Source organism: Cnephaeus nilssonii (assembly GCF_951640355.1).
Source record: "Cnephaeus nilssonii genome assembly, chromosome: 1".
In the NCBI taxonomy this organism is placed as follows: Eukaryota; Metazoa; Chordata; class Mammalia; order Chiroptera; family Vespertilionidae; genus Cnephaeus; species Cnephaeus nilssonii.
This window is the reverse complement of record NC_137072.1, coordinates 28,866,566-28,889,928: the sequence shown is the minus strand read 5'-3', so window position 1 is coordinate 28,889,928 and position 23,363 is coordinate 28,866,566. Positions and strand designations below refer to the sequence as shown.

Genomic DNA, 23,363 nt, shown 5'->3' with positions numbered 1-23,363 from the left:
AATAATGAACTATCAGAAAGAAAAATTAAGGAAACAATGCCATTTATAATTGCATCCTATATAATAAAGAGGTAATATGCAAATTGACCATCACTCCAACACAAGATGGCCACCACAAGATGGCTGGCAGGGAAGGGCAGTTGTGGGTGATCAGGCCAACAGGGGAGGGCAGTTGGGAGGGACAAGGCCTGCAAGGGAGGGCAATTGGGGGTGATCAGGACTGAAGGGGAGGGCAGTTGGGGGTGACCCAGGCCTGCAGGGGAGAGCAGTTGTGGGGGACACAGGCCTGTAGGGGAGGGCAGTTGGGGGGGACCAGGCCTGCAGGGGAGGGTAGTTATGGGGGACAAGGCCTGCAGGGGAGGGCAGTTGGGGGCAACCAGGCTTGCAGGGGAGGACAGTTAGGGGTGACCAGGCTGGCAGGGGAGGGCAGTTAGGGGCGACCAGGCTGGAAAGGGAGGGCAGTTAGGGGCGACCAGGCTGGAAAGGGAGGGCAGTTAGGGGTGACTGAGCCAGCAGGGGAGGGCAGTTGGGGGTGACCAGGACTGCAGGGGAGGACAGTTAGGGGCGACCAGGCTGGCATGGGAGGGCAGTTAGGGGCAATCGGGCCAGCAGGGGAGCAGTTAGGTATCGATCAGGTTGGCAGGGGAGTGGTTAGGGGGTGATCAGGCTGGTAGGCAGAAGCAGTTATGGGCAATCAGGCAGGCAGGCATGTGAGCAGTTGGGAGCCAGCAGTCCTGGATTGTGAGAGGGATGTCTGACTGCCCATTTAGGTCTGATCCCACCAGTGGGATCGGGCCTAAACGGGCCGTCGGACATCCTTTGAGGGTTCCCAGATTGGAGAGGGTGCAGGCTGGGCTGAGGGACACCCCCCAACCCCTGTGCACGCCTCTAGTAAAAAATAAAATAAAATACCTAGGAATAAATTTAACAAGGAGGTAAAAGACCTCTCTTCAGAAAATTATAAGACATTGAAGAAGGAAACAAAAAGAATCAAATGAATGTAAGCATATACCATGATCATGGATAGAAAGAATTAACATTATTTAAGTGTCCATACTACCCAAAGCAATTTATAGATTCAATGCAATTCCTACCAAAATATCAATGGTGTTTCTCATAGAACTAGAACAAATATTCCTAAAATTTACATGGAATCACAAAAGATCCTGAATAGGCATAGCAATCTTGAGAAATGTGGGGTGCGGCTACAGGGTTTAGACAGGTTCAAGCCTTGGACTGACGAGAGGGCACAGTCCTCTTGTAGCCTCGTGCAAGTCCCAGGTTGGAGGGCAGAGCCCTCCCAGCACAATTATAGCCAACAGCTATAGTTGTAAGCTTGAACCTATGGTCCAAACACATGGCCCCACATGCCTAAGTGATATAGGCTGCAAGTAAACAAAGCTTGATCAGGTGCATGTAATTGAGTAGGATCAAAACTCACGAGAATGCTGTAAACATCTTGACCACGCCCTTACTTTGCCTTGTGGCATCTGCTATAAAATAAAGACACGGCTTGTAGTCCGTGGTGCTGTCTCTACATCAGAGAAGCAGCGTCTCACCGAGACCCAGCTTTCATTCTCTTGTCTGTCTTTTCTAAGCCTTTCAGCCGCCCTCACTCAGGGTCACTGAACCTGGCTGAGCTGGCACGGCACATAAGGCACCCTAGGGCTGAGTATGTCATGGCCGTGCCAGCTCCCCACAGAGAAAGAAGAACAAAGTTGGAGGTATCATGCTACCTGATATCAAGTTATAGTACAAGGCTATAGTAATCAAAACAGTATGGTACTGGCATAAAAACAGACACATAAATCAATGAAACAGAATATGAAGCTCAGAAATAAATCCACAGCCATATGGTCAGTTAATCCATGGCAAAGGAGGCAAGAATATACAAAGATAGTGTCTCCAATAAATACTGTTAGGAAAAATGGACAGATACAAAAAAAAATAGACCACTGTTTTACACCATATACAAGAATAAATTCAAAATTGATTAAAAACAAATGTAAGACCTGAAACCATAAAACTCCTAGAACCAAACATAGGTAGTAGAAGTTAGATATTGTTCTTGGTAATATATTTTTCAATATGTCTCATTAGGCAAAGGAAAAAATAAACAAGTGGGACTCCATTTAACTAAAGAGTTTTTGCACAGCAACGGTAACCATTAATAAAACAAAAAGACAGCCTACTGAATGGGAGAAGATATTCATCTATGATACTCTGATAAGGGATTAATATCGAAAATATACATACAACTAAACACAAAGAAAAACAATCAGTATCAGTATATTTTGACTCCAATTTGGGCTTTTTTTCTTCCTCACCCCATTCTAGTATAAAATAGATAAAATCCGTCACTGCAGGAGAGTATCATCTTTATGCCTCCACAATGGCTCATAAGTATTAACTGGAATAAACAAACAAATAAATGTTGCCAGTCATACTTGGATGCTATAATCAAATTGGTAAAGAAATCTAATACCTGTAAGTCGTTTCTTTATAGTACCTACCTTCCAAACCTTTAATCATTTTGGTATCTCTTCTTTGGATTTTGTCATGCTTTAATCACAGGTTTCCAAATTCAATAGCAATCCTGAACAAAAGTGTGCCTCTTAGGAAGTCTCCATTACCTCATGTTCTTAGACACTAAATTCACATGGTGTTATGTTCATGCAACACACAGCTAGACAGGCTCCCCTTTTTGAATGGTTCAGTTCAGGTGCTCTACTTCCTTATCAATTACCCCATGCTTATCAGTACTATCTCCAAGTTTATATCCATCTAATAGCACATACTAAGTCACTTTGAATCTTCTCTGGTTCTCGTCGTCATAGTCATCAATTACATTTGAGAACACAGGAACTACTAATGAGGTATGCTCTGTTCTATCATCTGAAGAATTAATAAGAATGTAAAATAATACTGGAAGGAAGTCATACTTTGGACTGAAAAAATAGGCCTGGGGAAACTTGGGTCCAAGAAAGATGAAAGGATCTCTAGCTCACATGAAAATTTCATTGTTTTCCCCTTTCACCCCTGCCTAGTCTCTCTGTAAGAAATGATGCTGTATGAAGTCAAATATAAGAATTAACTATGTTCAAGGATGGCAAAAGTCACACAACATTAAACTCTGGGAGGTAAAGCACAACGTTTTTAGATCATTTTGTCTCTAGTTGTGGGATTAGTTGTGGTCTTGAGTTATAGGGCTCATTAGCGCTACCTAAATTATTTTATTCATAATAATTAGCTTAAATGCCCAACCCACATAAGACAGACTAGATGGCTCAAGAGGCCCTCTTCATATCTGGCACCACTAAGTCTAGCTCTTTTACACCTTTATTCTGGATATTGCTTCATGAGAAATGTGGTGCGAGGCACCAAGTTAAATCTCTGCAAACTGAGCCAGCCTGGCCTGGCCACGTGGATTCCCATTTTAGCCATAACGCTACCTGAGTAGAGGGTCAGGCAGTTCTGAGTTCAATGAACTCTAAACCACTTACTAGATTTGTGACCTTGGGGTACTGACCTGCCCTCCTTAATCTGTTGTAAAGACTAAGTGAAATAATGCATATGATACCACTGTGTGTGCCTGGAATAAATAGGTAATTCCTCAACCTTGGGTGAAGATTTAACACGAGTGAGTGCATATATATCCCTTCATGTACATCACACACACACACACACACACACACACACACACACACCCCAATAGAATTAGAGAGAGAAATCCTTGAGACTACCTCTTCACCATTGCTTAAGGAGGTATTGGTCAAAGAAAAGATACTATGTAATTTAGCATACCACTTGCGCTCCAAAGCTCACTTTTAAAAGGAACAATAGAGGCCTAGGCAGTATTTCTGAACTATGTTTCTTGAGCTCCTGGGTTTGCAGACGTGCCTTTGGGACTGCTATGAATGAGGGTGGATCACGGTCGTAAGATTCTGTGGATTCTGGGGCCCCCACTCTGCATACCTCAAAGCTAGGGCAGTTCCAGACTAACCTGTTTCATGCATTCAGGTTTGTGTCAGATTGCATCTGAAAAGAGGTTCCCAGTGCCTCTGTTTCTCTAAAGGAAATCCCCTGCTCTGGAACAAGGGCTCTGAGTTCTCCAGGTGGCTCTATTTCAGAGCTTGAGGGATCTGAGCCTGTGGGACTTTACCTGCAACCAGGCAAATATGCCAATCATGAGGAGAAGTGGCCAAGTTCCTAGCGACAAGGATGCCTCAGTAACAGTTCCATGGGAAGAAACACGAGGGCATCAGAGGAGCCCCAAGTGGTCTGTGATGTTGAGGAGATTCCCATGGCGTCTACAACAGCTCTCTAGGCATCCCCTGAATGGCACAGCTGACATCCTAAAGGGAGGCCAGCAAGTTAGCCAGAAACAGGAGGCAGAGATTACTGGCTAATTCCTTTAAGAGACAGTGATTCCAGGAGACACCCAATCAGGGAAGGAGCCTCAGGGGCTCCGCTCTAAGGGAATCTTAACAAACTAAAGGACTGTGACCATGTCAGAAATGATTCTAGACACAGAAATCACTTCAAATCAGCACACAGACTTGTCGAAAGGTACAGAAACTCTGTTACTACGATTTATCCATTTCCACTTATTTGAACCCACACAAATAGGCAAGAACACCCCAAGGGTATAAATTTAGTGCCTCAGAAATTAAAAAGTGTGTCTGTAGTCTTTGAGAGGGGCAGTGAAGGACAGGAAAGAGACCCGGATTTCCATCACAGACCTGCTATTGAATGTGTAACGCCTCGGGTTACTAACTCCGGGAGTCATGATGTTCCCTTCTAGAAATGACCAATTAACCAACCTCCAAGAGCCCTCCAAACTTGAAGAATCTATTCCTTAATAAACCACTTACGTAGGCAGTGCCCTCGTGCCTCTGGCAGTCAGGTTTGCAGCTCGTACAAAAGCCTCCTCACATCCAGTGCCATCTTCCCTCTTTCCTTATGTTTCCCACCTCTAGAAAAGAAGGCACCCTGCCAACTCTGGTCCTTCCCCAGTTACTGTGACAATTTGCCTCGAATTGGAAGGGAATGTCTAATGATCAACCAGCGCCTAAAGAATTTATTTCGTCATCTTATCAACAGTTCAAAGCGAATACTTGTAAGCTTGAATGCTAAACAGATTAATCAGAGCTGCCTTTGGGACTAGAAAAGTAGGAAGATGGAAAACTCTACCAGAGTCAGGAGTGGGATCTCAAAACTTACGGACTGACCAAACAGTGGCCAAGTGACTTCAAAAGGGCTGTCTACCCATAAGGAATGGGGCAGGAGGCAAAAAAAAAAAATCAGAGGTGATTTGAATATTTTTGGAAGATATAAGTAATACATAAATACTTTCTGGTTGTTAGTAGAAGTTTAGAGCAGTACCCAAGTGTAATGGAAAGAGTGACCTAAATATGGTTTGGAAAACATACCTTGGTCCTGTGGCCTCCTGAGGCCGAAGTCCACAGTCTAGCAGTTTAGAGGGAACAGGTCTGGGCTCATGTCCCAGCTCCACGACTTACTAGCTGAAGGACCTGGTAACGTTACATGACCTAAGTCTCAGTATCCTCTCCTGTAAGATGGGAATAAAAACAGGGCTTCTTCAAAGGTTGGGAGAATTGGATGAGATAATACTTGACAGATGCTTAGAACAGAGCTCAGAACATAGGTGCTATGTGAATATTCGTAGTTATTGGTATTAAATAGTGTTCCTGGCTGCATACGTTCAGAAAACTAGTGAGGAGAAAGGAAAAAAGGAAGTGGATTTTTACAGAACTCCTGACAGGAGCTTCCCACATCTCCTTCATTTAATCGTCACAAAAACAGTGTCCCCGTTTTCATAGAAGTCACCAGGATGTAGGGAGGCAGAGCTGGGATTCTAACTGGGCTCTGTGTGGCCTATATTGCCCCTAGAATGGAAACACCACGAGGGTAGGAACTTCCTGTCTTGGTGACTGCTGAGTCACCGTAGTAAAATGGTGCGGTGTGCAGTCACACCTGCATTTCCAGCCCAGACCCCTCCCACGTGCTGCGTGGACGGACATGCAGGCAGAAGGAAGGAGGAGGTGGAACCAGGGAGGTTCTTCAGACGTGCCAATGAAACATGTCTCTGGAGCACCTCCGTGTGCAGGTGGGTGGGAGACAGATAACTAGACCGGGTCCCAGCCTTGAGAGCCCTGTCCTAACATGAAAAGCTGCCCACGTCGGGGAGGCAGGAGATAAGCCACGGGAAGGTGAGAGGCAACAGCTGCCACACAGGGAAGGAACCCACAGGCTGGGACCAATTAGATAACCTGGGAGCTGGCGGCCACCCTAGTCCGGTCTGCACAGGTGAGGTGCTCCCCGTGTTTCACCACCAGGAAAACTAAGCGTCGGATCATTTCTCTAATAAGCCCTTCCACCCCAGTTATTGTGCAGCAACTACCAATTTGAATGATACGAGGCTGAAAATATAATCTTGTGTGTGCTTTTTGGCTACTTTATTATGTTTCAATCAAAATCCAAAGGATTTTATAGAAATAGGCCACTAATAATCTGGCCAGTGAAGAGGAGAAAAAGATCTGATCTCAAAGAAGATAAGTCCTATCAGACAGGGCCAGGAGAGTCTGGGTGACGAGCTCAAGGTCAGAAGTTATTTTCAGTGGGTATCTGGGAATCTTTTGAGTGAGTGCCCGGTGCTGTGGAGGTTTTATTGGTGAAGATATGGTGAAACCTGTTGTGCTACCTCTAGCAGTTTCTGGAGAAACTGCCCCATCCAGCTGGGGAACTCCAGACTTCCCCAGTGGGCAGCCAGCTCCCTGGGCAGGACGTGTGTGGGGGGGGGGAGGGGGAAGAGGGGCCACACCACACACACACACACACACACACACACACACACACACACACACACACACCATCTCCTCTCCTCCAGGATATCCTCGTTCAGCTGTGATGGGGAATCTGCTCCAATCTTTCAAAAGCCCCTGACTACTCAGCACAGGATATGAGCACGCATCCTACGAAGAGCACGTTCTCAGGAGCCGTGGCCCTGTTGTCACACAGCTGGAACACGGTGACCCACTCACTGATCTCAGAAGAAAGAAGGGGTGCTTTCCTCTCTGAGGGGAGGGGAAATCGAAACAAAGCACGCCCCAAAGAGGAAAGAAGTCTGTTGTCCTGAAAGTAAGTAAAGGAAATGACAATCTGTATAGGCCTTCAGGGAAAATAATAAAATGAAGAAGGCACATTCCCGGCAGATCTGTAAAAGCCGTCAGGACGAGTTTTGGCAGACACCCAGGAGTGAATGTGCAGGAAAGGTCTGAATGCTCCTGTATGATGAGGAGATGTTTATCTGCCGTACACATCCTCAATTATGAATCCCTCACTTAAAAGATGTCCTGGGAGACAGTATGAAACAATGGCACACCGCAGATTTCAGGGTACACACATGGTCCCTGGAGATGGGTTCAGAGAAGTAAATGTGATTTTTAGCATGAAAAATGCATGCTTGGCAAACTTGTCATCAGGGTCAAAAATTGTAAAAATGAAACAGTTCCTTTGAAACAGTAGAAATGGGAGATCTTTGAAAGGTAAGCACCTTTTGATGTTGGCTAGAGTGTGTGGGATGGCTTTCCCACGTGGCCAGATGCCAGGGCTCTGGGCACCTTCACCACAGGGTGAAGAGCACAACTAAAATATGAGAGAAGGCGGGGAGAGAAGGGGGGAGAAGAGGCAGAGAGAGAGAGAGAGAGAGAGAGAGAGAGAGCAAGGGGGGGGTGAGGGAGAGAGGGAGAAAAAGAGAGGGAGAAGAAATTGAATAGTTGATCATAAAAATTAGCAGCAGCATCTGGTAAAATACCTAGTTGAAACTACTATTTATGAGTAACTCATACGGTTTCCATTTCTTAAACTGTGAAATGAGGGGCTTATCTTTCTGGCTCCGAGACTGTTATTCTATTGCAATACTGAGAGGGCTGGCCTACACGGGAACAAAGCAATGCCTATGAGAGCTGATGGTGATATTTCTTTTTCAGTGTTTAAAATTTCACCATTGGAAAATCATTCATTTAGGTTATAAATTGCCATTCTGTTCGGTTCTCTTTAGTAGGCAAATATTCCTTTACTGGGAATACCTGAAGGCATAAATACATCAGTCTAAATTACTTTAGTGAGTTTTATTTCCCCAATATGAGAGTAGAAAGGGACAAACATTTTATGGTCTCAATTTTGACTCAGGCCTGTCCTGCTCTAACAAGTCCAGAAACATCCATTCCACAGAAAGAGATTTCACAGCCCTCACTGGTGGCCCAGTCCAGCATGAACACGCCCTTGGCAGTGGCTGCAGGGCTGTGCCCATCTGCAGAGCCCCGAGGTAAGGACCAAAATGAAAGCCCCTGGCATCCTGCTGTCATTAGACCTAACGGGGGCAGGCAGCTGCTACGTAACAGAGAACTTGGAGATGCTGGACAGAGATGCAGGAGGGGGTACAGTGAGAGCAAAAAAAGGAAGGATGAAGACAAAGAGAAAAACAACACACCAAAAACCACATGACTGATACGAGCATAAGGCAGTGTGTTTTGAGCTGAACAAAGCCACGGCCATAAAGCTGGCAGGCGCCGATCAGGCCACTTGTCTGTATGGAGAGATGAGATAGCTGGCATCCTCATTGTTACATTAGTTATTAATAAACTTCCTCACAATGGGAGGAAGTGCTAGCATTCAGAGAATGAGAATGTGTGAGGCGGTGAGTAATGCATGTGGACTGACCCCAGGTGAAGCGATGCCCCAGGCCTAGCACAACACGGCTTTTCCAGAACGGAAAACATCAGAGCTGAGGGGTAACTGCAGACCGCAGGTTGTGTGTGTGTTTTTTAAAACCCGCATCATCACCACATTCTTTTCAATCCTGCTGATCACAGTGAAGGTAACTCAACTGCCATCGCATTCCTGTTTATAGTTACAACATGTGTGATTTTTGGAGAGAATGGGTGGCTTATGCCTCTACATTTCTTTTAAAAAAGGCTACATCAGGCTTTTTGTTCCATTTATTTAAGAAAGGATGCACAGAAATATTTTGTGTTTGAGTGGTTATTGCGATGAGGCACATGGGCCTGCAGAACACTGGGTATTTCCTAAGCGAGTTGGTGGCTGACAACAACAGCTCATTGCCCTTGGCGGCTGCACTCCCACTGAAATCCGAACTGTTCTGTTCTGTGCTGGCAGGTCCCGGAACAATGCTGAGGACCATCCCACACGCTCTCTCCCCCATTTTCAGAGGAGCTATGAACAACAAATCAGTTGTCGTTTTCTCTGTTTTGTTATTCCATTTTTTTTCTCATCTGTGATCCTTTTTAAGATTTCAAGAAGTGGGGGTTGGGAAGAGAGGAAAACACCCATGCAAGTTCCCACAAAAAAAGGATTTCAGGTATTTGAACTCTGAAAACTTCATAACCAAGTGATGTGAATTCATAGTTGTCCTCTCAAACTCTATCTGAACCTCCACAAACTGGTGACCTGAAACACCTATGAGCAAAGCAATGCTTTCTCAGGGCAGAGAGAATCCAGTGGCCCCTGCTCACCCTGCAGTGGTCAGTCAGCAGGCTTACTGAGCACCCACCTCGCTGGGCTTGTGAGGCCAAGCCAGGCCGGGCTTGTGGAGGACAGGGGTAGGGCTCTGCCGGCCTGGCTTGGAGGAGCTGCCTCAACATCCCCTCTTCCAGGGGCCGCTGGGAAGCCAGGCCATCTCTCAGCAGATGTGACCTGAGGACTGGATCCTCACACCCTTTGGAAGCCTGGCCACCTGAGTCCCTTCACACATGGATTCAGGACATGGGTTCCATCAACTTCCTAGGCTCAGAATCCCATCCAGACCTGGACCAGGAGGTGAGGACCTCATCCCTTTTATTCTGACACACGCCTTGCAGCTCGGACTCAGAAGGCTCTGCTTCTAACGGTCTCTACTAGGTCTCACACAGGAGACCAATATATCATCACCAAAGAACTAGGGTGTTCTGGCCCCAAGCCTTAATGCATCGCTTCAATGTGGACCTTTTCTTTTTGAAATACTAGCTGCTGGCTCATGGCATGAGTAACTGTGAACCTTTGACTTCTTTAATGGACACCAATGAGGTCTCATCATTTCTTTAGCATCTTAGACCTCAGATGCCATGTACTGGACTTCAATAATTTTAGAGGTAATTATATGCCCTTAGTTAGAAAGGAAAATCACCTTCAAAGTCATGAATAGCTTGGAAATATTTTATCTGCATTTATCTGAACACTTTTCCTACGAAGACAGATGGCCAACAGGTACATGAAAAGATACTCAAAAATAGTATGCACACTCTGTGAGGAGAGAAGCTATACTTTTTTGAATGCTGTGTATAGTCCCTACCAAATTTTGGGAGCTAGAAAATATGCTTACATCAGAGAGATATTACAGTGTTACTTGGCTCAGTTACACCACAATTTTGGTGCAGACAAAGATGGAAGGATGAATGAAAGATAACAAGAATGGACATGATTTACAGTAGGAGCCTGATCTGACAAGATTAACCTTTAAAGGTCTAATGCCAGCATGACAAAAGTGACACAGTACAACTTGAGGAAAAATGTTGGTGACAGGTATAAGAGTTCTTGGCAGGCCCAAGATACCATATATTCTGGGAACATGCATGGAGCACATGCAGGATTCTTACTAGTACTCTTCACAATTTATTTTCTGGCTGGCCTGGCAGGGTAGCTCAGTTGGTTACAGCATCGTCCTGATACACCAAGATTGTGGCTTTGATCCCGGGTCAGGGCACATATAAGAATCAACCAATGAATGCATAGATAAGTGGAACAAGAAATTGATCTCTCTCTCTCTCTCTCTCACTCTCAAATCAATGAAAAGATTTTAATTTCAATAATCGTGTATGACATCAGTCTTGGTGACCATGTTTTTGAATTTGACACTGAAAACAAAGTCAACAAAAGTAAAAATAGACAAGTGGGACTGTATCAAATAAAAAGCTTCTGCACAGCAAAGGAAACCATCAACAAAAAGAAAAGGCAACCTACTGAATGGGAGAAATTAATTGCAAACCACATATCTGATAATGTAAACAAACCTACACCTGAGCCTAGCAGGTAACCTAGCACAGATTAACCTTTGTTTAGAGCTTATACCTTTGCCACTATTAACCTGTAACTCCACTTATCTGATTCTAAAATTTATAAAGTGAGTGTAATGCTGTCTTAACTTGCTGGAAGTTTCACAGAAAGACCAAGACTTAGATGTTTATCCATACCTACACAACCCCTGACTTTGATAATTGCTAGAACTGTTTTTCAGGAACAAGGCCAGGGTGTTTTACAGAACCAGGGGGTGAACAAGCTGAAACCACCACCTGAGATCTGCTGGAGCAGCTGAAGGGGCTCCAGTGACTCCTCAGGAACTGTTCTCATTATTCCCTCGTTACGGTACTAAAGTCTCCTCCCAGGGAAGGAATCTGCCACCATATTTGAACATATGATGTATGTATAACTATGTTTCCTGACTGAGCATGTTCTGAAACATCCTCACCTATACATGCAGGAAAACAAACAATCTGGATAAAAATGGGCAGAGAATCTGAACACTTTTCTAAGAAGACAGATGGCCAACAGGTACATGAAAAGATACTCAACATCACTAGTCAGTGAGAAAATGCAAATAAAAACCACAATGAGCTATCATTCACATCTGTTAGGATGGCTATTATCAAAATGACAAGAAACAACAGTGTTGTCAAGGATGTAGAGAAACGGGAACACTGGTGCACTACTGACGTGGGAAACAAGTAAACTGGTGCAGCCACCATAGAAAACAGCATGGAGGGTCCTCAAGGAATTAAAAATGGAACTCCCATATGACCCAGCAATTCCATTTTTGGGTATTTATCTGAAGGAAACTAAACCATCAACTTCACCCCACGTCCACAGAAGCATTATTCATAATAGCCAAGATATGAAAACAAGCTAAATGTCCAGCACTGAAGGAATAAAGAAAGAAAATGTGGTGTACACACACACACACACACACACACACACACACACACACACACGATGGAATATTATTCAACCATAAAAAAGATTGAAATCTTGTCATTTGCAGCAACATGGGCATAATGCTAAGTGAACTAAAACAGAGAAAGAGAACAGATTGGTGATTGCCAGAGAGGGTTGGTGAAAGGGGTGAGGGAGTCAAAAGGTACAAATTTCCAGTTATAATATAAATAAGTCATCAGAATATAATGCAAACAATTTTTTTAAATTGTGTATTGAGCACCTACTAGATGTCAGAAAGTGGGCTAGAAGTAGAAAATATAATTTTCAAATAATAATTAATTTCTCAAAATGCTTTTAAGGACCATCATTTTTTCCCCCAAAACATGAGGCAGCAGAAGGAGAGAAGTCAACTGATCAAATAGGATATCTATATATATAAAACCCTAATATGCAAATAGAGTCTATTTAATAGACCGAAAGACAGAACAACCAAACAACTAGTCGCTATGATGTGCACTGACCTCCTAGGGGTGTGTGCAGAACATGGTGGGCGTTGGCAGCAGGCGGCAGAGTGCAGAACAGGGCGGGCATTGGCCGCGGTGGGATGGTGGAGCAGGTGAGCAGGGACACCAGACCCAGGCGGGGCACTGGTTACTGCCATTGGAGCGAGCCTCTGGTTGTTACTGAAAATTCTTTGCTCCCGAGCAATGCAGTCCCGCTGGGTTCTCCCACCCGTTGCTGGTGCCCTGCGCTGGCCCCGATCGCCGGGTGCTGGCCCCGATCATTTGGTGCCATCAGCGGGTGCGAGTGGTGGCTTCTGGCCCCCATCATCCCTCAGGGCTTCTCCATCTCTCCCTGCTCCTGAGGGACGATTGGGGTTGGCAGCTGACCGTTCTCACCTACTGCCAGTGACGGCCCTGCTTGTACCCGCAGCTGGCGCCGGAGCCACTGCTTGCACCTGCTGCCGGCGTCCAGCATCATCCCCTATTGCCCCTGAGGGCTTCTCCACCTCCCCCTGCTCCTGAGGGGTGATCTGGGCAGCAGCCACTGCTAGCACCCGCTGATGGTGCAGGCCCCACTCATACCCGCTGCTGGCGCCGGCTCCAATTGCTCCGTGCCCTCAGCGGGTACTAGCGGAGCCAGTGCCGTCAGCGCGTGGAAGCTGTGGTGGCACAAGTGGGGCTGCCAGCAGACAGGGGACCAAGGGCCACGGTGGGAGGGGATGGGCAGGGGTGCAGAGGATGGGCTAAGACCTGCCCTTGTGCTCCCCACCCCCCCGCAGCCTCGCGGCCCACAGTTCCTTTCAAGGTGCACAAATTCATGCACTGGGCCCCTAGTAGGTTATATGTATCATATTTTCTGAACTAAGGATAGAATATGGGGTCTGGTAAGTGTAATAAAAGTGTTTAAAACCAGGGCTGTGCTGGAGGAGCAATGCCCTCTCAGACTGTGGGAGCACATGACTAAAGGCATTTTCAACAGCAGTTAGGCAAGAGGACAGGAAAGGACAGAAAGAACAGGGTGGAGCCTAGCCTAGACTTCTGCATTGTGCGGCATGGGAAGCAGGTGCCTTCCAGGAGGAATTTCTAGGGACTTCTCAAGGGAAGGCGTCTCTTCCTGGGACAAGAAAAGACAGAGGAACAGCAATCAGCAGGCCCAGAAGGAGTGGTGACCAGATCTCCGGGTTCTAGAAATTCCCTTTGTTGAGTTGAGGGATGGAAGTTTCCTGTTTTTTGGTCTCTCCCTCCATTGCCCTATTGTCTTTCCTAAGTCAAGAGAAGGGAACCTCCCCTGGGAGCCTCAGCCTCACATTCAAGGACCATTCTTCAGGCTCTAACCGCAGGGTGAGGCAGAGTTGGAAGCGCTCCCTGGCCTGCCATGGGCAAGGCTTGCACCTCCCAGCCGACTCCTCTGCCCAGCTTCCTCCTGCTTAGCTGTGCAGCAGAGGAGTCAGGGCCTGCAAATGAAGCCACTGAAAGTGGGGAGGGCAAGGGGCCTTAGCTGACTCCATCGACTTACAACAACAGCTTAGCTTGGGGCCTCCATCACAAGTTATCAAACACGTGAAGATCACTTTAGCATCTTGGAATAAAGATGCTTCTATTAGGGGTGGGGGTGGATTCAGCAGGGAGGTTTTCTTTTGCTTTACCTTCTAGATCAGTGATGGCGAACCTATGACACGCGTGTCAGCACTGACACGCGTAGCCATTTCTGATGACACGCGGCCGCTGAGGCGGCCGCATGCCAAGGATGAAACATTTTCGAAATAATGTTTTTTCCTCAAAGTGACACACTACCCGAGTTATGCTCAGTTTTTTTGGCGAAGTTTGACACACCAAGCTCAAAAGGTTGCCCATCACTGTTCTAGATTGATGGTTAATGTCAAGGTGATGGCAGTAACAGAGAGGAACTGCTTTTTCCCTTAAAGTTGCCTGGATCTCATTTCTGATGGTTGAGTGAGGTCAGTTCCATGTCAGGAGGTTTGGGGCTCCTGCTCATACCCTCACCTGTAAATGCTGTTAGGCACTGCCTTGGTATCACTGGGGGCTGCCAGAGATAAGGCACCCAAGCAGATGGACCAGGGCACAGGTTTAAAAGTGGGGATACCAGGTCCCAAAATTCTGAGCACAGCCACCTCAGGCTTTTTTCTCTTCTTCAGCAAGAAGAGTAGCTCTCCAAGTGTGGTCTGGTCTCCAGACTAGCAGCATCAGCGTCACTTGAGGTCTTGTTAGAACTCATTAGAAATGCAAATTCTCAGGCTCACCCTAGACCAAGGGAATCAAACATTCTGGAGCTAGAGCCCAGTTATCTGTGCTTGAACACGCCCTCCAAGTGGTTGGGATGCACAGGGAGGTTGGAGAAGCCCTGAGCTGGGTGATCCATTGTCCTTCTGGGAATAACCATGCCATGTTCACAAAGGACCTAGATTCCCAAATGGATATGTAACCACAGCGGAAATGCACCCCCTCACTGAGAATGAAGGATGAGTGCGGCTCATCTGTGGCTGGATAATAAGGAGATTGGGTGGGTCAGTTCAGGCTGGAATCTGAGACCCTGAGTCTTAGCAGGGGTCGGGAGAGTCTAGAGGACAAACACAGGGGTGGGCTCTGACCTGCCCTTGGCCATTCCACAGGGGACTAGGAGTGGCTGCAATTCCAGGCAGGGGCTTAGGTTTTGAATGGCCTTCTTGTTGATAAAAGAAGACCACATTCTCTAAGTTTTTACTGTAAACCTCTAGGCCTCAGAAATAATGATTTGGCCTGTTGTGTTGATAAAAGAAAAATGTTAGAAATCCTGAAGCCGGGAGGGGTTTATGGTGAACCCTACAGTGATCTGGCAGAGGCAGATCCAGGTTTTGTGAGCCTGGACTTCTATTATTTTGGTGGCTCTATTTAAGAAAAAGAATGTGAAACGTATTATGTTCGCAGATCTGATGAAAACACATGGCCATGTGAACACATGCTGGGGTCCTCCCAGAGCTTTAGAAAGAAAGGCCTGTCCAATGAGGGGCCCTTTGTAACACCGCCTCCCAGTCCAGGAACGGCAGCCATCCTCCTCCCCGTCCTGGCTCTCGCTGGACTCCACCTGCCCAGAAGCTAACTAGTTGGCTTTCAGCTCTTCCTTCTCTCCTGTCTCTTTTCCTTTTTGTGTGTCATTCTGCTGTTGTGTGCAGCCACTAGAAAACAGTTTATAGAAAGTGACACTGAGGCCAGTCAAAGACTTCTTGCTGTATTTTCATGGCTCAGAAGCAAGGGCACACTGTCCCCAAGAACAACCAGACAGACTGTGTGGCCTGGGGAGTGACCGGCATCAGTAACACTTTTCACTAATATTTCCGAACAATTACTGCCTCCCTCTCCCTCCCTGCCCTCCTCAAACCCGTTCATTTTCCTGCCTCACCCTTTAGCGAATGGTGTCCCTTCTCCCGAAGTCAGCCGGATCTGAACCCTCAGAGCATTTCTGTCCCTCTCACCATCTAATGACAAAAGGCTTGCCCAGGGCCCGCAGAAACAGATGGGAGGAATCGGATCCTTTGACTCTCAGTTTCAAAAGGCGCTTGATCGCTCTCCCCTACTCAGTGACAGCAAGTCCATCCTTTCCAAATGAGCCAGAGTATTTTGGACTTTTTTAAAGTTTCAAGAAGTTCATGTAGGAACACAATGTACCGTCACTCAGCACCACGACCCTACCTGCAGCCCTGCCTGAGTATAACTCTCCTCTAATGACACACAGTGAACCCCACCGCGGTCCCCGGAGCTGCCACTCCTGACACTCAGCCATCGCCATCGCCGTCAGAGGGCTCTGGAGGGCGCTTGAAGACACTCAGATGACCAACCACCCTTCCCACACTGACTGGCTCCACCGCTCCTCTTCCCCCACCCTTTGGTACTACTGGCACTTTTCTCAGCTTCCCATTTGGCCCGAAACCTGTGTCTCCAAACTAGAGCCAGCTCCTGGCGAGCCTGCCAAGCAGCCTCCCCAGCTGCTGCTGGTTCCCCGCCTTCCCTGGAGCCCTCCAGGGCTGAAGCCAGCCTTCAGCAGGAACTCCCTCCATGTTCTCAGGTGGCTCCCAACCCAAGACCGTGCCTACCTGACGACAGGAGGCTGCCGCTGCTGCCGCTGATGATCTTCCCTTTGCTCCCCATGTTGGCCAGCTTGGAGGTCTTCAGTGTGCCCGTCTCGGTCAGGTCGATAGCGATCTCACTCAGACTTCGTGCGGCATGGATTTTAGACTAGAATGAGGAAGGCAACCAGGTCATAAAGGGGCACCTGTTCACGCTGAGACAACAGTAATCACACGCTTGCTTGTAGACCTGAAAATCATCAAAGGGACTCATCTCCCCACCTGCAGCATTTGTTTGTGTTCCCTGGCTGATCACTAATCACCGAAGCTCTCTGCAGGAGCAGGTGTGGCTCAGGAGCTGACATGAGTGGTAAATTTTCTAAACTTATCATTCTGTAGGCTGTACTGGACCAACCTTGAGAGCAGGGACTTTGCAGGCAAACAGACCTCCCTCCCTTCTCCTCCCCTCCTCTCTGCCTGGAGCATTGCTCTCAACAAATAGTAGAGATTATAACTGTTTTGTATTCAAAGAAGGAGGGAAAATAATTTCAGCTTTATGAGTGACATAAGAGCTTTCTGAGATAAAATCATGGAATTTTAATACATTCTGAAGTGATTTAAACCTCTTAAATTGCTAGCCATGTGACCATGGAAAGGTTGAAGAATTTGGGAAGTAACAGCACTCTGTCCCTCTACACCGTAAGTGTGTGTAAGTGTAAAAGCCTCTAGAACAGCTGCTCATTTGGACACTCCAGTCCCACCAATAAACGCCTGGCACAGTCCTTTGCTTTTATTTTGACACCTAAATGTACACGAAAAGTCTTCAGGCTCTGGTTAACCCTCCACTCCACTTGTTCCACGTATTAGCTGGCCCGCTTGGCTAAAAGCCACAGCAGGTGAGAATAATCAAAGGGGTTCTGCAGTCACAATCACATTCCTAAAAGTCACCAGTTAGATAAGGTGACCAGATCGTCCCGCTTTTGGCGGGACAGTCCCGATTTTTAACAATTTGTCCCGCGTCCCGCGGAGTTTTAAAAAAGTCCCGATTCTTTCCAAAAAAATTGGGACTTTTTTAAAACGCCGCGTGATGCGGGACAAATTGTTAAAAATCGGGACTGTCCCGCCAAAAGCGGGACGATCTGGTCACCTTACATTTAGAGTCAAGTCATTTGCTGTGGTTACCACCTTTGGTGACTGCCATGGGTTAGCATTTCCAGTAGATGTATTTCATGGTTGTTTGCTTTTTCTCTCTTTGTCAGGAAATCTATTTTTGTGATAGTGCTTAGGCAATGGGCGTTACCTATACTATGGACTTTATGAGAACAGCTATAAATGCTCATCTTCCTGTGGCCCTTGGTGATATCATGCACATGGATGGAACTAGGGGAGGTTTTCAGTCACTTCGTGTGCATTCACACCTGGCACGAGTGAAACCACGTCTTTCCCACACACCGGCAAAGCCAGCAGGAAGTAGCTAAGGAAACCACAGAGGGGAAGGTACTCCCAGGCCAACTCCCACAGTGACAAGCTGTCCCCAGGTGCCCCCAGCTGTCCAGCAAAGACTTCAGAACCCCTGTGGCCTTGTCCTTCCCATGGCCTCCATATTGATGCCAACAGTGATGAAACACAGTGGCTTCTGACCGCTGAGAGCTTTCCCCATGTTAACAAGTCTGAGCAACAGAGGAAATGCCGAGACTTTTTGTTCACTGGCCATGAACTGTCTTCCTCATTCTCTCAATCCCACTGGTCCTTCCTCGATCGACATCTCCTTGACCTCAACTTTCGTCCCTGCCTTCAGGACCAGCTCACCTGTCAGCCCAGGGCTCCTTGTTCAGCAGGTAATCCTGCTGCCTGGCCTCGCAGTGTTCCCACTGGCAGCAGAAGCTGGAAGGGCCTTTCATCTCAGTTGCCTCAGCTTATCAGCAGCACCCATGTGGTTGACTTTTCCCTCCCGCAGCACAGAAAGCACAATCCACGACTTCCTTTCTTTCAGCACTACTTTTACTAGTGCCCACGCTTTACTAAGAAGGAGCCCACGCCCACAGTTATGTAATAATAACTCATGAAGACACAGACCAGTTCAGCATGGTGGTGAAGGGCCCAGGCTTGGAAAGATTAGAGTTGGAGTTCTGACTCTTCCTATGCAATCACTGTTTGACCTTTGTCTTCAACCTTTGACCCTCAGATTGCTGCTTTTAAAGTGGAGATCTTAAAACTCACATCCCAGAGTTGTGATAAGGACTAAATTAGAAAATACACATAAAGGCCAATGGAATTGGAATAGTAATAGGCTATAAGTCAGGGCCTGGCAGTGATTTGCAAAATGAGGTTTGATTGATGACTCAACCTGATATTTTGGGGATCTCACTAATCACATGGAGGACCTGTGCCCACACCATCTCCACTCCTGCCACACATCAACTTCAGGCAGAAAACAAAATATGGAAAAGTGACCAACAGACACGCTTGCCAAGGGAGATTAAATTATTAGAAGTTGTAGGAACTGCCGGTGTCTCTCTAGAATGTAAATATAATGGACAAATGAACCAGTGGAGAGAGAATGCTAAGAGGAAGTGAGTACTGATGGGGAGACTGTCTCCTTGCAAAACCAAGCCTTTGGGCCAACCTGAAAGAAACTCCACACTTCTAAGCATTTGGCTATGAGGGTCTTGCCAAACAAAGTGTTATTACGGATATTCTGTCAGCAAGGTTTAATTGCCCCCCACCATGCTTTCACTCTGCCTTTGCTTTAGATAGAATGAACCAGCAGACTGCATCAGGAGAAGAAAAAACAAAACAAAACAGGATAGATGTTTGGATTGGAAGCCAAGGCAATAAGTCTCCACTCTGAGTTCAGAGGAAAAGGGTCTAATATCTACTCTAAATAATTTGAACTTTCAAATGTTTTCCTCTGAAGTCTACAAGACACTCCCTGGCTCTGGGCTACAGAGGTTGTGGATATGCAGCTGAGAACATTTCTGATCTTTGGGGTCAGCACATATATGTTACCAATTGTAATTGGTGCCTGCACAGCCTCTCATTCAGAATAAGCCACAGGAAACCAAGCAATAAAGCTTACCCTTCACTCCATCTTTGGTGGTAGTGGTGGTGGTAGTGGTATGTATATAAGACAGAGAGAGGGGGAGGGAGGGAGAGAGAAATTGGTTTGTTTCCTTAAATGATTTACACAATGACCCTGAAAGGAGAAAGTAACTGAGTACCAAGGGAAGAACATGAGACTTCTTGGCTACCCACCCCTGCTGACTCAACCCACTAGACCGTACTTATATCTGGGTTTGATAGGCATCACTTGAGAGGCCTAGCTCTTCTAAAGCACTTCAAAGGAAGGAATGGTTGGCATGGCCCGATACAGTAGAGTGTGTAGCAATGGACGGTTTGCCAGTCAACACTGGCTGCTCAGAACTACCTGGAAGCTCTTCATCCCAAGCCTGTCAGCCTTCACTCATCCAGAGGCCATTCTGCCCACCAAGAGGAATCACATCACAGCTACATAAAGAACAACATTCCAGAAATAAATGTGTTGTAGCTTGACATCTGGTATTGAGATCCCTCCTATTTTGTTCTTCTTTCTCAGGATTGCTGCAGCTGTTCGGGGTCTTTTTTATTCCAGATGAATCATTGCAGAGTTTGTTCTAGGTCTGTGAAATATGCCCTTGGAATTTTAATGGGGAGTACACTGAATCTATAGATTGCTTTGGGTAGTATGGACATTTTAATGATGTTGATTCTATCAATCCATGAACACGGTATGTTCTTCCATCTGTTTATGTCTTCCTCTATCTCTTTTATTGACATGCTGTAGTTTTCCGAGTACAGGTCTTTTACCTCCTCAGTTAAGTTTATTCCTAGGTATCTTAATTTTTTTTGGTGTGATGGTAAATGGGATTGTTTTTTAATCTCTCTTTCTGTAAGTTCACTATTGGTATATAAAAATGACTTAGATTTCTTGGCATTAATTTTGTATCTTGCTACATTGCTGAATTCACTTATTAAGTCTAATAATTTTTTGATGGAGTCTTTAGGGTTTTCTATGTACAGTATCATGTCATCTGCGAATAATGACAGTTTTACGTCTTCTTTTCCAATTTGGATACCTTTTATTTCTTCTTGTCTATTTGCTATGGCTAACACTTCCAGTACTATGTCGAACAGGAGTGGTGAAAGTGGGCATCCCTATCTCAGTCAAGCTGTATTACAAAGCCACTGTTCTCAAATCTGCCTGGTACTGGCACAAGAACAGACATATAGACCAATGGAATAGAATAGAGAACCCAGAAATCGACCCAAACCACTATGCTCAATTAATATTTGACAAAGGAGGCAAGAACATACAATGGAGTCAAGGCAGTCTCTTCAATAAATGGTGTTGGGAAAATTGGACAGATACATGCAAAAAAATGAAACTAGACCACCAACTTACACTATACACAAAAATAAACTCAAAATGGATAAAGGACTTAAACATAAGATGGGAAACCATAAAAATATTAGAGGAATCCATAGGCAGCAAAATCTCAGACATATGCCGAAGCAATATCTTCACCGATACAGCTCCTAGGACAATGGAAACTAAAGAGAAAATAAACAAATGGGACTACATCAAAATAAAAAGCTTCTGTACAGCAAAAGAAACCATCAGCAAAACAACAAGAAAGCCCACTGCACGGGAGAACATATTTACCAATGTTATCTCCGATAAGGGTTTAATCTCCAACATTTACAGGGAACTCATACAAATTAACAAAAGGAAGATAAACAACCCAATCAAAAAATGGGCAACAGACCTAAATAGATACTTTTCGAAAGAGGACATAAGGAAGGCCAAGAGACATATGAAAACATGCTCAAAGTCACTAATCATCCGAGAGATGCAAATCAAAACGACAATGGGGTACCATCTCACACCTGTCCGAATGGCTATCATCAACAAGTCAACAAATGACAAGTGCTGGCGAGGATGTGGAGAAAAGGAACCCTCGTGCACTGCTGGTGGGAATGTAGACTGGTGCAGCCACTGTGGAGAACAGTATGGAGTTTCCTCAAAAAACTAAAAATGGAACTCCCATTTGACCCAGTAATCCCACTTCTAGGAATATATCCCAAGCAACTAGAAACACCAATCAGAAAGAATATATGCACCCATATGTTCATAACAGCACAATTCACCATAGCTAAGATTTGGAAACAGCCTAAGTGCCCATCCACAGATGAGTGGATTAGAAAACTGTGGTACATCTACACAATGGAATACTACGCTGTGGTAAAAAAGAAGGAATTCTTACCATTTGCAAAAGTATGGATGGAACTGGAGAGCATTATGCTAAGTGAAATAAGCCAGTCAGAGAAAAATAAATATCACACGATCTCACTCATTTGTGGAATATAATGAACAACATATGATGAACAAAAACAGATCCAGAGACAGAAGCATCGATCAAACCGTCAAACCTCAGAGGGAAGGTGGGGTGGGGGTTGGGGGTAAGGGAGAGAGATCAACCAAAGGACTTGTATGCATGCGTATAAGCCTAACGAATGGACACAGACACCAGGGGAGTGAGGACATGAGTGGGTGGAGGGTGGGGCGGTTGGGGGCAATGGGAGATAAGGACATATATGTAATACCTTAATCAATAAAGGGGGGAAAAAAAGGTGTTGCCATGTAACTCCTACAGGGAGTTTTATCATCTCTAATTTAATTTGGGGAACTTTTAGAGAGTTTAAGCTTTCCATAAGTGCTGGCCAGGCAATAGTGTGTTGCATTAATAACGATAATAATAATAGATAGCATATCTCCTAAAGCAATTTCACAAACATTGTGTCTTCAGACCAAACAATATCAATTAGGAATTTCCTTTCCTGTTCTCTAATTGGGGAAAACAAAGCTGTGATAAAAGACTTGCCCAGGGTTACAGAACTGGACAACAGAGTCCTTGGACTTTCACCTGGGGGAACTTGTTCCTAATCGATCCCTGCAGGATACCGGTTCCTATGAGAAGTGCAAGGGCTCTGAAGAATCTGTGTGCATTCAAAGCCTACTGGGAAAGTTCTGCTCTGGGAGTGTATCCATTTCCTTCAGTCAGGGGTTGCTGAGAAGGTCAGCTGAAATTTTCCTAAAAAACATCTTGTTAACGTGTTCTTTGATCACGACTTTTTGAGGTTTACTTATTGCATCAGTTGACCACTAAGCCTGATGAATGAGGCTTCTCTACCTGCACAAAGATCACCTTTCAGAATGTGGCTCTAGAGCCCTAGGAACAGCTTCCCGAGTTACCCAAGAGACTATCTGTACAAAACAAACAAACAAAAAACAGCCGGAGGTCAGGAGAAGAGTTCAAACAGCTAATATATGCTCCTTAGGATGAAATACTCTTTCACTTTCCCCTTTTCAAAATCGTGGTATCAGTATGGGGGGTCTGCCTGCAGGAGGAACTAGCAGTGGGGTTCAGGAGGATTGCCAGACTCTCTATCCCTCACCCCTCCATTGCTGAACAATACAGAGGATGGGATCAGTGTTCTAAGGTTTTGATCTCCAGCTCCTACCACTGACACCCATCCACCAACTCATGCTAAAGCATGAGTCAAACACTTTGGTCTTGTATTTTTTTTTAAATATACTTTTTAGTGTTGACTAGTGGCCCAGTGCAGGAAATTCATGAACCCTCTCGCAATCCGGGACCCCACGGGGGATGTCCGTCTGCCCTGGGGAATGTCCCAGGGGATCAGGCCTAAACCGGCAGTTGGACATCCCTCTCGCAATCTGGGACCTCTG

The 23,363-nt window shown here is 45.8% G+C and overlaps 1 protein-coding gene across 4 annotated transcripts in view; it reads right to left on the bottom strand.

Annotated features, from left to right (window-relative positions):
• The window catches only part of FRMD4A (FERM domain containing 4A), a 341,454-nt gene that overhangs the window by 50,428 nt on the left and 267,663 nt on the right, over window positions 1-23,363 (bottom strand). For all 4 annotated transcript variants that reach the window (XM_079778679.1, XM_079778678.1, XM_079778680.1 and 1 more), the window contains one exon: window positions 16,601-16,742. In XM_079778679.1, the coding sequence (XP_079634805.1) occupies window positions 16,601-16,742 (142 nt within the window). The remainder of the gene's footprint in view (window positions 1-16,600; window positions 16,743-23,363) is intronic.